Below are 16,213 nucleotides of genomic sequence, written 5' to 3' on the forward strand. Positions count from 1 at the left end.
TCTCTTGTCAAACTCATAGCGTGTACTTATCGACGAACCTAGATTCATTTTGGTCCTCAGACAGACAAATAAAGATGACAAACATAACAAAAATGGGAAAATGGGACGGAGGGAATAATACGGTAGGGTACTCATAAATCCAAGGAATTTTAAATTCATGACCAAAATGCCCCTATATATTTACCATCATCAAAATTTTCAAATTAAACAGTGTTAGGATAGTCATGTTATACTTCCTCCGTCTCACTTATTGGTTTACTTTTGACTAAAATACTCCTCACAATAAATATAAAAGGTAAACAAATAACAGAGACGGAAGGAGTATGTATCATGAATCCACACTTGACAGAGTAGATTTGTCCCTCTGATTTATGGTTATTCTTGCTTTACATGGGGTGCTCATAAGCTTGGGACTATTCATCCTTTCTACACTGGAAAAAGATTAGGCCATTGTTGTCGATCACTTCTACGTTTACTATAAGCGACTATCTTCATGATTCTAACTTCGAAGATACAAAGGAGTGCTAAGCCGTGTGAATGATCATTAGAAGAAAAGGAGAGCTTACAGGAATTCTTTCATAGGATCATCATGATGAACCTTCTTCATTCTATATGCTTCCATCTCTTCTGGCGTAACACTGTCATCATAATTAACATTGAACTTCCTCTTCCTTTCATCCGTCTCTTCTCTCTTCCTTTTATCCTCCTGACGATGTAGGCAAAAGAAAGAAATAGGTAAGAACCAAAACTAGCAAGTCTTCACGGAAACGTCTACATTTAATAGTGAAATGAGCAGTAGTCACCTTCTTCAGAGCTTCAGCAAGTTTCTTGTCGTTAAGAACCAAATCATCAGGTACATCAGTTCCCCAAGTGGCTAGCCGTCTCTCCTCAACAGCAGCTGGTCTATCTGTAGTCCATGGGAAAGCATATGTTTTAGTGAAACATTTTAACAAAAAAATGGTCGCCATAGAGACGGTTTCATACAATTCAGCTAACATCCCCGCCCGTGAATAAATACTCCATAACATTGGCCATTCTTGGACTGATTTTAGCATGAAACAGTTTCATATAAAAATTTAATTAAAACAAGGTTAACTGTACATAGTTTGCGAGACTGATCTTTTATAAGAAGCTTAAGAAAGGTCCGTCTCAAACTCTCAATTGAATGTCAAAGAATGGAAACCAAGCATTGCATCAGAGCACATTCAATCTAATTTACAAAGGCCATTCCTTTCAGAAGTAAAATAAAAATGCAAAGGCCAGTGAAACGAACCTTCAGATGCTTCTTTACGTGCAATGTTCGCTTTCATCAGGTCTCCCGATGCTTCAGCAGCCTCAATGCCAGCAGCACCTGTGCAATAGCTGTTTCGAATTGTCTGCTTGCAGCATTTGTAGCCCCATTTGAGGTCTTTCCACCATGAACCCCAAGCACTTGTATGATTATTCGTATACACATCTTCTTCGTATTTACTCTTGGGAAGTGCAATTTCCTAACAATGGCACAGTTCACACACGCAATAAGCAACCAAACAATGTCTTAACCTCATTCTACTACATCCGTAAATACTTGTAAAAGGTGGATTTACAAGGTCTTAACCGCATGTTATTTATACACACACCCGCAAAAGGTAGTTACTACAAAGTTCATTTTATAGGGGTATCAAAGCAAATAGCATGCGATTTTACAATGATCTTAGATCAGACTTCAGAGTAAGCTAAGCAACAAATTAATTTCAATGCATTACCTGCCCCTTGATTATCCGTCCAGCACGATCATATTCAACTTGTTCCTCACTTTGACCATGTAAAAGTTCTCGTGGAATCTCCTCCTCAGTTGCAGCAGTACCATACTTCTCCTCGATAGTCTCCTTAACATGAGATTTCAACTGGTAATTAGCAACCTTAAAATTCTTAAAACACAACTCGGCTTGTGATGGAGCTGCTTGCATGTGAACATCTTGGCCCTTATCAAATGCCTCCCAAGCATGTAAATTTAGCTGCTTGAACTCCATGGACTGACCAGTCAGCCTGTTTTGATTATCACCCTAAACAGGAAAGCATGTCGTCAACAAACCAATGAAAAGTGAAATCAATTGTGAAGGAAGACAAATCAACCAAGATAACTTACTGCATAAAACTTCTCACTGGAATCAACATCTGGAAGGGGATCTTCACGCATGGATCGAGTTTTAGGATCGTAGTAGGCGGAATTAACATCAAGATTCAAGAGATACTTGGCTGTATCCTCCCGAATACGCAAGTTTCTAAAATATTGAAGAGACGCCAAAGTTAGAAACAAGAAGTACATTGAGTTGAAATTGAAATACGCGTCTACTACTATAGTGTATAAACCCAATTCAGTGCTTGTGCAATGACAAAAGTTTTGGAGGCAGAAATTAGGGAATAGACACAAAGTTAAGCTTTTTGGTGAAAAGGGACCAAATGCTTGGTGTGTTTTACATTTGACACCAGCATGAGATACTTAGAAGATGAACAACTCACCTTACGGTTCCAGTGCTTCCTCCACCAGTTGTACGAACCCGTTTCTCAATTTTCGCAAAGTCCATCTGCTTGCTCTCATCAACCTTCGCCTCGTCAACTTTCAAGTCATCCCCGTCATCTTCATCGTCAGCACTGAGTTCAACCTCCTCAGCTGTCTTGTTCTTCTCCTCGAGCTTTCTCAACTGTTGTTCCTTCAGAAACTTTTTCCGAGCTTCCTCCTTAGCCTCGTGGCGATGGACATCATATGCATGAGTTGAGGGATCATAACCATTCCATCTATCACGTTTTCCATCGTAATCCAGTTCAATTTCCTCTATTTTTTCATCAGCAGCAATGTGTTTTCCTGTGAATTTCGCTCCCAATTTTCGAGGTCTATCCACGCACGATTTAAAATCATGGGTCATGGCACCACAACTGCAGATGAATTGGAGAAAACAGGTGCATAAGAAAAAAGACTTAAACCATAGCAAGCTGAGTTATATTAATTTTCAAAAAAACATAGAACCGAAAGAGTACATAAAAAAATTCCGGTCCTTATCCCACAAAAATACAGAATAGATGATTCTCCACACGAAAAACATGTGCTTTTCTAAGACCCATAAGACAGAAACTGAGAGAGGTCGGCGGGATCATTTCAATTAACATAGAATACAGGATTTAACACAGCATACAGTCATACAAACCCAAATTAGAACAAGAAAACATTACGCAGATAAAAAAAAATGAACTATAACCTTTAAACACTTGTCGAACAAAGCAGCCATATACGGTAAGCACACAAAACCCGAGCAGGTACAGGCAGGAAAACATGAAAAATAGAACTTACTTTGAACAAGCACCCTTCCGATAACTGGTAGCCTGATAACCCTTTTCACCTCTATTATACCATGACTTGTTACAATTATGTTCGAGTTTCCAATTCTTTTGATGATCCAAACCCTGAAGGAAACACGAGATAAGAACTTGTCAGTACTTTAGATTCCATACCACACAGCGAAATTATAGACAAATAAAGAACGATCTGTATGCATATATGTATGGGTAGATAGCTTACCGGTTGTTTATCTGCCTTAAGGTACCAAGGAGCAGCAGACATAAACTGTGGAATGTGAGGATTAATTTCTTTTCCATTTGCATCAACCTCAGCAGGCGCAAGCCCAGCTTTACGAGCTTCCTCCAATTCCAACTGCTTTCTGTGGTCTTCCCTGGATTTAAATGCCACTGCAATAGATTTCACAGAACGTAAATTAGAACCTCTATCACTTCAAAACTTCACTTTAGCAATGTGTTGCATGTCCGATGCTCCAAGTCCAACATACAATACAACACAAGGCTTTCACAAAAAATAGCCGGTCCATAGCTTAGTCGAAAGGGAGGAACATAGTTCAAGATTTTGTTCCACTTTGTTAGCACTCCCTCTGTCCCGGTCATTTCTTGTCCTTTTCCATATTGGAGTGTCTCAGTCAATTGTTGTCCTTTCTATTTTAAGAATAAACTTGATGAGCAATTTAATCATTCACACTCAATTTGTTCCACTTGTCATTGAGTAATTGGCCCCTTCCTCTTTACTTGGTCTTTGTGCCAAAACAAAAGGACAACAATTGACCGGGACGGAGGGAGTAATAAACAGCAGATGACACATTTACACATACTCTTACAGTCTTACTACTATTTCGTAATTCGTATCTAACATTTTCATCAAACAATAACATAAGCAATGCCGATTTCTCTAAAAGCTCCCAGCATCGCAAACCTCGATTCCAATACTACAAATCCCCTTAGAAAAAAATCCCAATTAAAAGCATTGATTCAGTTTATACTACAACAACATTCGCAAGAACTCTTACAAAATTCAAAAGAACTGTTTAATTTAGGTTTCTCTGCAGAGCAAAGGGTAAATATACGCAAGTCTATATTACTCCGATACTTCACTTTGGCTCTTGTGTACGATATTCCAATTTAGACCAAAAAATTGAAAACTTCGCACAAAATAGCTGTATGACCTGTATCCGACACTCCGTACACCGTGAGCTAAGTGCAAAAACAATGTTTGCACAAATTGGAAACCCTAAGTTCGTAATTTGAGATGAATTATACATTAGAAGCTCAAATTTAGGCATAAAAATTTAAAAAATGAAACAAATTGAGAAAAAAATCGGATAACAATGGAATTGAACACATACCTGATGCAGTAGCCATGTTTGATCGGAAAAATTAAGTGATCTTTGATTTTAGTTAGGTTTGATTTGTAAGAATTAATCTAGAGAGAGAGAGCGATGAACCCTAAAATTTGTATTTGCTGATTTATATATGAAAAATAAAGAGGGCAAAATTAAGGCGGTTAATCGGTAGAATTACTTGAAATCAGTCTCGGATACACAACATATTCCTCCGGGTTTGGACTTTTGGAGTATATTAATTGTACGCAAAATCTCATTATAGACGACACATATTCGTCTATAACTAAAGACGGGTCAAATACAATACCACATTCCTAATAGGACAAGCAACAAGTGGGGTGGTGGAGGCGTGGGGCCCCAAAAATGTCACCACTCTCAAGCTATTTGACCTGTCTTTAGCTATAGACGGATATATCCGTCTATAGCAAGACGAACCAAAAATAAAGTAGCCTCATATAAGATACATAAATTGTTCTATAAGACCGTTTTATACATAAAATTAACCCAATTATAAAAAAGTTGAATTAAATTAGTTATCAAAATTTGAAAGATTTTTATTTGGATAACCAAATATTTAACATAAATAAATAACTTGCAAATTTAGATAATGTTAGTTTTTATTTATCGTAAGATATAGAGTTATTAAAAGTTACTCGTAATTATTACTGTTTGCGTGTTTGGTGAGTCCGTTCTAAGTAGGGGTTTATGATAGGCTATCGCACACTTATGTAAAGATAATATTTATACCCTAGCAAAACAAATGAATGTAGTACGTAGGGGTCGAACCACAGAGAGACGGAAGTTGTTAATTAGTTGTTATGGAGTGAATTTTACCTTGAGGTCGGTTATCGTTTGTTGATTGGTTGGATTATGAAAGAAAACAATAATGACAAAGAAATAATCTAGGGAGGTCGGGTCACACATGCAAATTATGTAAATGCTCAAATTAAACATAGGAGTTGATAAATCGTTAATTGTTTAGGCATAAAGATACCCACCTTACGATATTAGTGTCAACCATAGACCGAGTCCTAGAGAAACTCTCGTCCATAGTCGTCCTACTACACATGCTTAGTCTAATTCAATTCGTTCCGTGCCTCTCGACTTTAGAACGAATGAACAAACTTAATCAATGAATAAGGCCTTTAAACAAAGATTAAACATTAAGGTGCAAACATGTGATAGAAACAATTAGACGATATTATATCAACCTAATTTAACATTTTACAAATACTTTTTATGCATGCTCCCTTCATTCCCTAGACAAAAGAAACTACTCTAACATGGTGGAAATGTAAATTAAACTAATGATAAATGAAAACATAACTAGTTTTGTGACCCGTGAAATTCACGGGTTCGGTTTAAGGATCGTTCATGCATTTTCCCCTTTAGTTTTTTTGATGATTTTTCCATTTTTCATTTGTGGTCTATCTCTATAATTATTTTAGCCGTTCATATTTTAGGTATGTTTTACTGAGCTAGAAAATGAGTCGTTTCTATGTATCGATAACAAAAATAAAGTTGACACGTGAGACCCTCCACGATATCTCATACTAATATACTCATATTTTATAAAAGTAAAAGATTGGAATAAAAGAACTAATAAAAGAATTTATGTAGGGTTCTAACTATTGCAATATTATGGCAAATTAATAAAAGAATTAAAAGTTAGAAAAGATGGAAAGACACACAAAGTATTTGTGTAGGGTTCTAACTATTGCAATATTATGATTGGGAAATTGAAAGGATGGGGTGTGGTTTATTTAATAGGAGATAACATATTGTGAAAGTGTAAGAGTTAAGCTCTAACTTTTCATTAATTTGTTGGCGTAATTTTTTTTTTCTACTTTTTGTTGTAGCTTGATATTCAGTTATTTACGATTTTACGTCATTCTTTATTACTGTTTTGTTTTTTTATTGTAACCTATTATTTTGTTATTCTCATTCTCATTACTTTTGTAACCAAATGATATCATTTTTGTTCAACGTCAAATTTGATATTTTTGTTAGTCAACTTTATTGAAATGATGATATTCCGTATTAATTAAAAAAATAATAAGTAGTATTAAACATAGTTTATATACCTCTTTTTTTTTAGTTTGGACATAATGATGATATTTAAGACTTTAAATATTCTTCACTCATTTTTTTATAACTATTGTAACGTTTAATCAAATAAAAATAATTTAAATAAGGTGGGTAAATAGATAAAACATCCATTGTCACATTGAAAATTAAAAGTAAAAAAGATATTCTACTCATTAGTATTATGTTGTTTTGGGATAAAATATAATTAATTATATTAAGAGAATTAATATAAATAGATTATCGCAAGTCAATATATATAATATACTTTCGCCATCTTATCATCAAAGCAACAATAAGACAACAAAATCAAATGTATCCTATCTCATCTCATTAGTATTCAAATCATAAGAAAAATATAGGTTTACCCATCTAACCAAATTAATTAAATATATAGAGAATACTATATTTACACCAACTTGCCCTAGTCATATTTGTAATTTGTTGTTAATAACAATCTTAATAAATTTATTACACATTAACAATGATGAATATATTAAAAACATCCGCAAAACAATCTATCACTATTGAAAATAGATTATAAAAACTAAAGTTACAATTTAGTCAAGTTATATTACTACGAAAACGCGGGTTACAGACGGGCAAAATCCGTCAGTAACAGCCTTTTTCCGTTAGTAATTCGCTGATTATTTCCTTCACCAAAGTTTGACCACCATTCGCTGATGATATATTCAATCGTCGACTATCTCAAGTGTTTTTATATACATTCGACAATGCCTAAAACAAACTATATAATACAAATGCTTGTCGAATTCTCCACTTTTCTTCTGCTTCTCTCTTATCTCTTCATTTCCTGTCCATTTGATTCCTACACACCACAAAGTAAAGATATGAGAATTGTTGAAAAATAAATCAAATAAAATAATTAGGTGAAAATAAACAAACTTTTTCATTAATTTGTTTTTGCTAGGAATGTGCTAGAATTTTTATCAGTTTATTTTCTTTTATAGGTGAAATATTTTCATAAAAGTAGAATATAAACAGATTAGCACTAAATTATGATTATTAAGTGGAATAATGCATGATAAATAAAAGTGTTTAAATAAGATGAGTAATTAGTCTATTGATTACTACTTTGCCTTTGCCTTTTCATTTTCTATTTTTACTTTTTTTTTTTTAAATAAAAAATAAAAAAATTGATCAAACATGTAAATGTAGCTCGTCACGTGTTATTCTAGTAACTACTCAATCTAGGATTTTTATGTTACTTTTCATTAATTTTTCATTAATTTGTTTTTGCTAGGAATATGCTAAAATATTATCAATTTATTTTCTTTTATAGGTGAAATTTTTTCATAACGGTAGAAGATAAAAAGATTAGCACTAAATAATGATTATTAAGTTGAATAATGCATGATAAATTAAAGTGTTTAAATAAGATGAAAAATTAGTCTATTGATTACTACCTTGCCTTTTTATTTCCTATTTTTACTTTTTTTTTTTAAATAAAAAATAAAAATTAATCTAATATGTAAATATTGCGCGTCACGTGTCATTCTACTAACTACTCAATCTAGGCTTTTATGTTATTATATAGATAGATATCTTGAAATTATTAACTTATACTTAATGGGTATTTTTTTATTCTAGTTTTTTTTAGTTAATTAAGTTTAAAGCTGATGAAATATGGATGGATTTTTAAAGAAAATAAGTGAATTAAATTAATGCAATATAATAATAAATTGATAATCCGTGTCATATTCATTTGCCAAGTCACATTGTTATTATGTACGTGGCTTTTTTTCATCCCATGTGGCATTGTCTACGTGGCATTTTTAGGCTAGCCTTTTAATAATATTTATAGATGAAAATATGAATAAGAAATTACCTTGCAATTGGAAATGGAAATGGAAATGGAAGAACAATAATTGTAATATAAATAACTTGTAAATGTGAATTGTTTTATAACTTGAAATGTAAATGCGAAATGTAAATAACATAAATAAAATTTAAACTAAACTAAACTAAGAGCTAATTTAAACTAACTATTAAATTTAGAGAGACTTATGAGAAATTGTATATGTGAATAGTGTGTCGAGTCCCCTTTATATAGGACTCAAGTTGAAACGTAAAGAACCAAAAATCACACGTTCCCGATCGGGGCTGGCAACCCCGATCGGGGTTACCACTATCCGGGTAATTCCCAATTAATGCATGATTAAAGTCTTGTGGAATCCAAAGTTTGTTGTTAATGTGCATCACATGTTGAGAATCCTAGGAGATTTGTGTAGACTTTGTATTTGGGCGTGACTTCCTTTGACTTTGATTTCCATTTTTTCTTTTCAATCCACAACATTTGTTCATGCAAGTTCAAGCATCACTTCAAGTTGGTCCATCTTACTTCTTTGTTAGCCAAGCTTCTAGTTTACTTGCAAATGTGTAGGATTAAGCTCCTAAAAGCTCTTCTACCTACAAAACATGACAACATACAAGTAGAACTAGAAAGCAAATATTAGCTCAATACCACTAAGGTTAGTGCATAATGACATGTAAATTGGAGCTAAAATATGAGGATAAAATGTATATAAATTGGACTTATCAAACTCCCCCAAGCTAAGCCCTTTCTTGTCCTCAAGCAATAAATCATCCTAACATTGCAAATCCCAAAATAGCTAACAAACAAAATGATTCAAATCCCTAAACAACATGGGCATAAGGATAAGCAACATCATGGTTGAGATTTACACGATGGCGTAGCGTGGTCGACTTCAAGTAAAGTTTTCGGCTCTTGCATGATCTTTTGACTTTCGGACTCTCACGATCCACTCATAACTCAACTTTGTGTAAAAGGACATTTTGTGATTAATCACTCAACAATCCTCGACTAATGAAAGTGTGCCCGCAATCTAATATGGTAATCAATCAAATCATAAGCCAAAACAATCAAACGCAAGCAAAATGTGAAGCCAAAGGGTAAGAAGAAGGCTTTTTGTGACATGGGAAATAAGAGGGAACAAAAGAATTATGATATGTGGAGCTAAGGTTAAGCTAGCAACAACCATAACAAGATGCTCAATCCAACCCAAATAACCCAAATAGAAATCAATAAATTGACAAATGACTTCTTACATTACTAATCATGATAAATTCTCCATAAAATATTGATAAACACATGAGAACTCTTAATAACACAACCTCTTCTTCCTTTCTTCCAAACTACAATACTTTATTCTTTTTCATTTTTTTTTCTTTTTCTCCCCCTTTTTTTTCATTCTTTTCGGACTCTTTTTTTTTTTTTTTTTCTTTTCTTGCTCCAATTCTTTCTTTCATAACTCCTGAAAATAATGACGTATCCCGCAAACCAATTTCACAATGATATAGATTTTAAAGATCATCCCAATTTTGAGCATCCCATCACCAAAAGAACTTAGCTACTAGCTTAACTAGGGTAGGCTATTTATACGTAGCTAGGAAATAAGAACATGTGAAATGGGCTAGAAAATGGGCTAATTTATCAAAGTGAAGGGCTTCAAAAATGCATAGCAAAATGAAAGCAATGCTTAAAGAGATGAATTAAAGACCGTACTTGTGCGTTTTGATGTAATACACACCATAAGGAGACCTACCACTCACCTAAGTGAGACCGGATATGGATGCGTCGGCCTAAGGAAGCTCTACCTTACCATGTTGTGGCTTGCCAAAAGTCAAGATCAAGCTTACTTGGTCCAAAATCCATCTTCCACCTACTATGTCAAGACATCCTCATGCATGCTAAACCCCGTCAAACATAGTGAATCAAAAGCTATCAAGCTAAACATGGGATAAACAAAGAGGCATAAGTAGGACAAGCAAAGAATTAGAAGCAAAAATTCACATAAATTTTTCAAAAATTCTCATTAAATCTATACTAACTAAATGCAAACTAACTAATATGTAAATGCAATCTCCCCCCAAGCTAAACATAACATTGTCCTCAATGTGCCAACAATTGAATTACCCAACATAACCTGACTGGAACCCTTTAAGTCCGGGTTTGAACCAGACCGGCTTTACTTTTATGGGTATATTGAGCTTTTTTAACTGTGAACCGCACTGAAGACCGGTCACCATATTTTTGGGACAGAGACCAGACGGGTATGTATCCGTTCTGGCCCAGACCGGGCCGGTCCTGTTTACCTATCCGGGCCACCTTTTTTTTCTTCTTTTTGGAACGTCCGGGCCACTTTTTGAACACCCCTAGTTTTTACATTGCAGGAAGGTCTTCTAGAAGAGGTAAGGTATAAGAATATATCGAGCAGTGGAGTATACATCTACATATTCCTTCATGATGAGTTTGTTGACAATATATAAAATCTTATTAAAAAGTTAACCTATAAAATGTCACATGACAAGTTTAATTGTGATGTGACAACTTTTAATGTGACATGGCAAAAAAAAAAGTGATATAGATTACCAATTTAAAAAAATTAAAAAATATAAGTTAAATTTTTTTTAAAAAATAATAGGTATAAACACAAAAAAGAAAGAAAAAAAATATTGTAAACCATTGATCTTCTCTTATAATTTTTGTTATTTATTTACTTTGTTTATTTAACCATTATTTCTTTTATTTAATGAAATGACATTTTAACTTTCCTTTCATCATTACTATATATATACTCCGTATTTATATAACATATTTTTTATTTCCCTTTCATTCATAAAATTTTGAGAGAATTAGTAATAGAATAGAATTTTTCATATATAACTATTATATTCGCCTTAATTTTCAATTTTATTCAAAAAATAGCACCTAAAGTATACATAGAAAAGTAAATTATTTTGTTATTATTTTTTGTGTTTGTATTAATATTGCAGAAGAATGAATTTTCAACTTTATTCAAAAAATTGGTAGGTAAGGTATAATAGAGAAGGTTTTTATTTTTATTATGTTTTGAATTAATTAGAATCTTATTATTTTTTTTTGTGTTTTTGTATTAATATTATAGGAGGATGACATACTCACGTATCAATAACAATGCACGAGATTGGAAAAAATGGTTATGGATCTTCTTTACAGATTTTTACTTTGTTTGGATGACTCTTTCATTTTTGTCGGTTTTTCTTTTTTCTACAATAGTGTGCTAAGCTTACATGAGCAAAAAAAGTTGCCACATGGCAATCTTTAATTGGCGGGAAATTTTCTTTAAACTATCAAAGTTTTTTTGGTTTTAAAATGATTATTAACTTAATTTACCTATTTACAGAATTTAAAAAATATTTTGTTAATCATAATTTTTTGTTCTCTACAAATAAGAGATCACACTTAATATATTTTAGAGCTAATTTTAATTTTATTATTTTCTTTTAAAGTGGCCAAGTGGTATATATTTTTCCGGTTTTAATCATAAATATATTTATAACTATTATCAAAATAAAATTATGATGTAAGGATATAATAAAAATACGTGATGTTAAGTAGGTTAAGGGGGGGTTGCAGGAACAACTGATAAAACAACAAAATTAAGAACTAGGTCTTAGCTTGTAAGTAGGTTAAGAAGTATATATATTTGTATTTTAATGTAGGAAGCAGGTCTAAGTAGGGCTGCAGGAACAACTGATAGACATGATGCGTCCCTTGGAAGAGGCGCAGTGGTTACTGCGTCTGTTCCTGAGGTGAGTTCTGGCTGTGAAGTCAGAACTGCGGGTTGTTAATGTTCGTTTGTGAATTTAATGATTGATTATCGATTTTTGACTTGGGTGAAAGTGATTTAACATGGTAATAACATATGAAAACCGTCATAAAAGCGATAAAACGAATTAAAACGGATCGAAACGAATTGTAAACGAATTATAACTAATTAGGTTAATTACAAAGACGGGAACGATTTTGAAAGACGTGATAAACTGGAAATAAACGATAAAAATATATACAAAGGACGAATCCCAGAAACTTGATATGAACAAATCGAGTCTCTAAAAATCCGGGTTTTGATTTGATGGCGAAAACCCGCAAATATCGATTATAAGGGATTTAAACCGAAAATAAAACATGATAATTATTAAGAACGAACAAAAAAATATTATGTATGAAGAAAAGGGGAGAAAATAAGAAAAGAAAACAAAAGGGAACGAACTAGCAGAGAACCGAGGAAGAAGAAGAAAAGCATGAACTGCGGCAGCCTCTGAAAGAGGCGCAACAGATGCCGCGTTCCTTCTCTAGGTCAGTTTACTGCTGATCCGTAAAAAAAGTTTAATAATAGGGTTTTAGAAATCGGTTTTAAGCATGCTTTTGACGTAAATCTTACATTAATTGGTACAATAAATAAAAATACAATAAAAGATGGGATTTACACCCTCAGACTTACATGTTTGACGAAACAAGATTAACTAAGTTAACGTATAGTGATTGCTCAACTCGAATGTATGTAGAAAGTGCTCTCGTTAGAGGATTTAGATTAAATTGATTGATGTGTAGTGGTCAAATTGGTCGGTCATGCAACGTGACTGGAACTCAGAATGATCTGAGTTTACTTGGTCGATTGATCAAGCACGTAGGCGTCGAATGCTTAGAGGCTTAGAGCACGGTCTTAGAATGCAAAGGGAGAAGAGAACGGCGGACACTCGCGTGTGGAATGAAGGTCCCTATTTATATTAAAAAATATGGAGAGTTATGGAATGACTCAAACTTTGGAAAGAAATCTCGAAAAAAATCTGAAAACTGGCAGAAAATGGCTGGGGAAGAGGCGCAGCAGCTGCGTTATTTCCCCAGAGGTTTCCTCCTGCGGAAAAAAGAATTATGCGTTTCTTTTATGGAATTGCGGTGGATCTCTACTTCCTTATTCTTTAAAATAAGATTTTCGGGATATATTTTACCAAAAGATATAAAATTAATTTATGGAATAAATATCCGGAATATTTCGACTCGCATTTTTAAGGGTTTCTTAGAAAATGAAGCGGTTTTTGACCCGGACTCCAAATGAACTCTAATTATTATCAAAACGACCGTATTGGCGCGTAGATGACGACCAAGGGGTAGACACAAATATTTGAGCTATCACTTGGCGATAAACTTACGGACTGTCATAAATCGTTCCGTGTACCAAACATGCGGCCCAATCATCACTAGGTGGATGGCGGGAGGTGCAGAAATGAGGTATCTACAACTTTTGATTACTATGCCTCGGGTAACCGAGATGGTAGCATTCTCATGCATTAGGTGATCTTGGTAAGGCACCTTGGTGTATGGGGGTTTTACACTACCCCTTTTAGTCTATTTGTCGACTTCAATTGAACTCGAGAGAGAGAGAACTCAAGGAGGGTGCTCTTACTTAATAGGCGAATCTTTAGCTTACAATTAGGGAATCGATTTACGAACCCGAGAGGGAGGTGAGTCGATATTACTAGTGTCCTATTACAAGTTCGGGATGGAGTTAATAGGCGACCTAGAGGCGTTTCCACCCACTTTGACTACCCTTGACGACTAGTTGACGAAATTAGATGGTTAATTATGATTGTTGGTGGTTAATTCGTACCCTAGTCTTTAATATATTTGAGTAAAACCGTATTTTATTATCTTGTCTTCTCATCGTAGCATTTACACTAATTTACTTCATTACTTAGTAGTTAGCATGGTTCATTTAAATAATCATTCATCCAAGTTTCGTTTGACTTAGCTAAACATTAGAATATACGAAGTAACAATTAGTAATCTTCGTGCTCGTGGTTCGACCCTCATCTAGTGCAACGAATCTCGTTCACTTCCAAGTTTCGCTTTTGACTTAGCTAAACATTACAGTAGAATAGAACATTTTAGCGTACTCTTCTTGGGATAGAGTATCACCTTTATTTTTGTTTAAATGAATACTAGCTAGGATCATATGAAGGCTTTACAAAATTTTAATTTTTTTTAAAAAAATTCAACAGACTGTGACTGATCCAGACACAGACACAATTCATTTCTGGTCCTGGTGATCTCATTTCCAAGAATTACATTAGCCTCACCTAAATCTTTCATATCAAAACACGAGCTTTGATAATTTTTTAATCTATACAAAGATTTCACAAGTTTACATACCTTATGTTCCCACCCTTGAACACCGCGAGCTTCGTTTTGTTTCATATAGATTTCTTCATTTAATTCCCATTTGGAAATGCAGTTTTCACATCCATTTGATGCCCAATTAAATCATGAATAGATGCAAGGGCAGTTAAGCTTCTTATCGTAGCAATTTTAGTTACAAGAGAACAAGTATATAAAAAAAATACCCCTTTTGTTTGACGGTTTCCATACGCTACCAATATTGCCTTATATTTACCAATTGTGCCATTAGGTTTAAGTTCATTTTTGAAGATCTATTTGTTGCTCGAAGGTTTACTACCCCTAGGTGGTTCGGTTAGCAGTCACATGTTTTTATTCACCGTGGTTTCTATTTCACTGTTTATTGCCTTGACTCAAAAGTTATAATCAATAGAACTTATTGCTTCCTTATATGTCCTAGGATCTTCTTGCTTCCTTATATGTCCTAGGATGATTTTCTAGCACAAAAACATTTACATCATGCTCGTTCAAACATTCTTTCTCAACTAAAATATCAGTAATAAAAATAAATGCGTACTCAATAACCAACCATCACGATCTTTACATCATGCTCGTTCAAACATTCTTTCTCTACTAAAAAATCAGTAATAAAATTAAACGCGTACCCAATAACAAACCATCACGATCTTTGGTCCAATTTTATTTCTTTGAAAATCTGGAAGACCTATTTTTCCTAAACATCCCCACACTTTTAGATAACCAAGTGATGGGGCATATTCTGTGCCGCTGACCAAGTCAACATATTGAACGAGGTCAAAGATATCCACAGCAAGCCAATGACTTAGACATCCCAGCCGATGCAGCCTTTCGGCCTGCCAGCATGGGTCTCGGCATGGCAACCTACCAGCCGGGGCACATACCCGCGTACTCATATCCAAGAACCCTCGGCATGGAGTCAACCAGGCTCGCCGGCCTGCCATAGGCCCCTCGGCCGAGGGTAGATCAGTCTTTCCACCTGCTATGCCACTTGGCCCACTTGGCCACTACGTGACAAAAGGTGAAAGTCTATAAATACTCCTCAAACCTCATTGAGGAGGAGATCCAGAATCTAACCTAAAGACCACTTAAATTGGTATTATCTCTCTCATCTCTCTACAATACACGTAATCAAGCTACATACTACTTAATCACAGTAAGTTCACTGACTTGAGCGTCGGAGCGAGTACGCTTGGCACAAAGCCAAGCCCTCAGTTTGCTCATTGTCGCAGGAGAGGCCGAGGAGAGCAGTCAAGGCTAGAAGAGGCATTATTCGACAAAGCTAGCGTGGTAAACAAACCTGCTTCGGAATTCATACCCGGAACAATTGGCGCCGTCTGTGGGGAAGTTAGATACTAGAAGCTAGTCATTCCCAAACCAAAACAAAAAACCCACCCAAAAAGCCAAGAAGATGTCAAAAGAACAAGAG

General features: G+C 34.4%; 1 protein-coding gene across 1 annotated transcript; it reads right to left on the minus strand.

Annotated features, from left to right (window-relative positions):
• Nucleotides 1–154: 154 nt before the first annotated feature.
• On the minus strand, nucleotides 155–4,808 carry LOC141652927 (pre-mRNA-splicing factor SLU7-like). Its single transcript, XM_074460545.1, has 9 exons — nucleotides 4,686–4,808; nucleotides 3,557–3,723; nucleotides 3,329–3,441; nucleotides 2,503–2,916; nucleotides 2,129–2,264; nucleotides 1,746–2,045; nucleotides 1,274–1,490; nucleotides 804–907; nucleotides 155–706 (listed from the first exon to the last, which is right to left on the minus strand). Exons 1-9 carry the CDS (start codon nucleotides 4,699–4,701, stop codon nucleotides 563–565), a joined length of 1,611 nt encoding a protein of 536 aa, XP_074316646.1. The 5' UTR covers nucleotides 4,702–4,808; the 3' UTR covers nucleotides 155–562.
• Between the last annotated feature and the right edge of the window lie 11,405 nt (nucleotides 4,809–16,213).

This window comes from Silene latifolia, chromosome 4, assembly GCF_048544455.1.
Source record: "Silene latifolia isolate original U9 population chromosome 4, ASM4854445v1, whole genome shotgun sequence".
In the NCBI taxonomy this organism is placed as follows: domain Eukaryota; kingdom Viridiplantae; phylum Streptophyta; class Magnoliopsida; order Caryophyllales; family Caryophyllaceae; genus Silene; species Silene latifolia.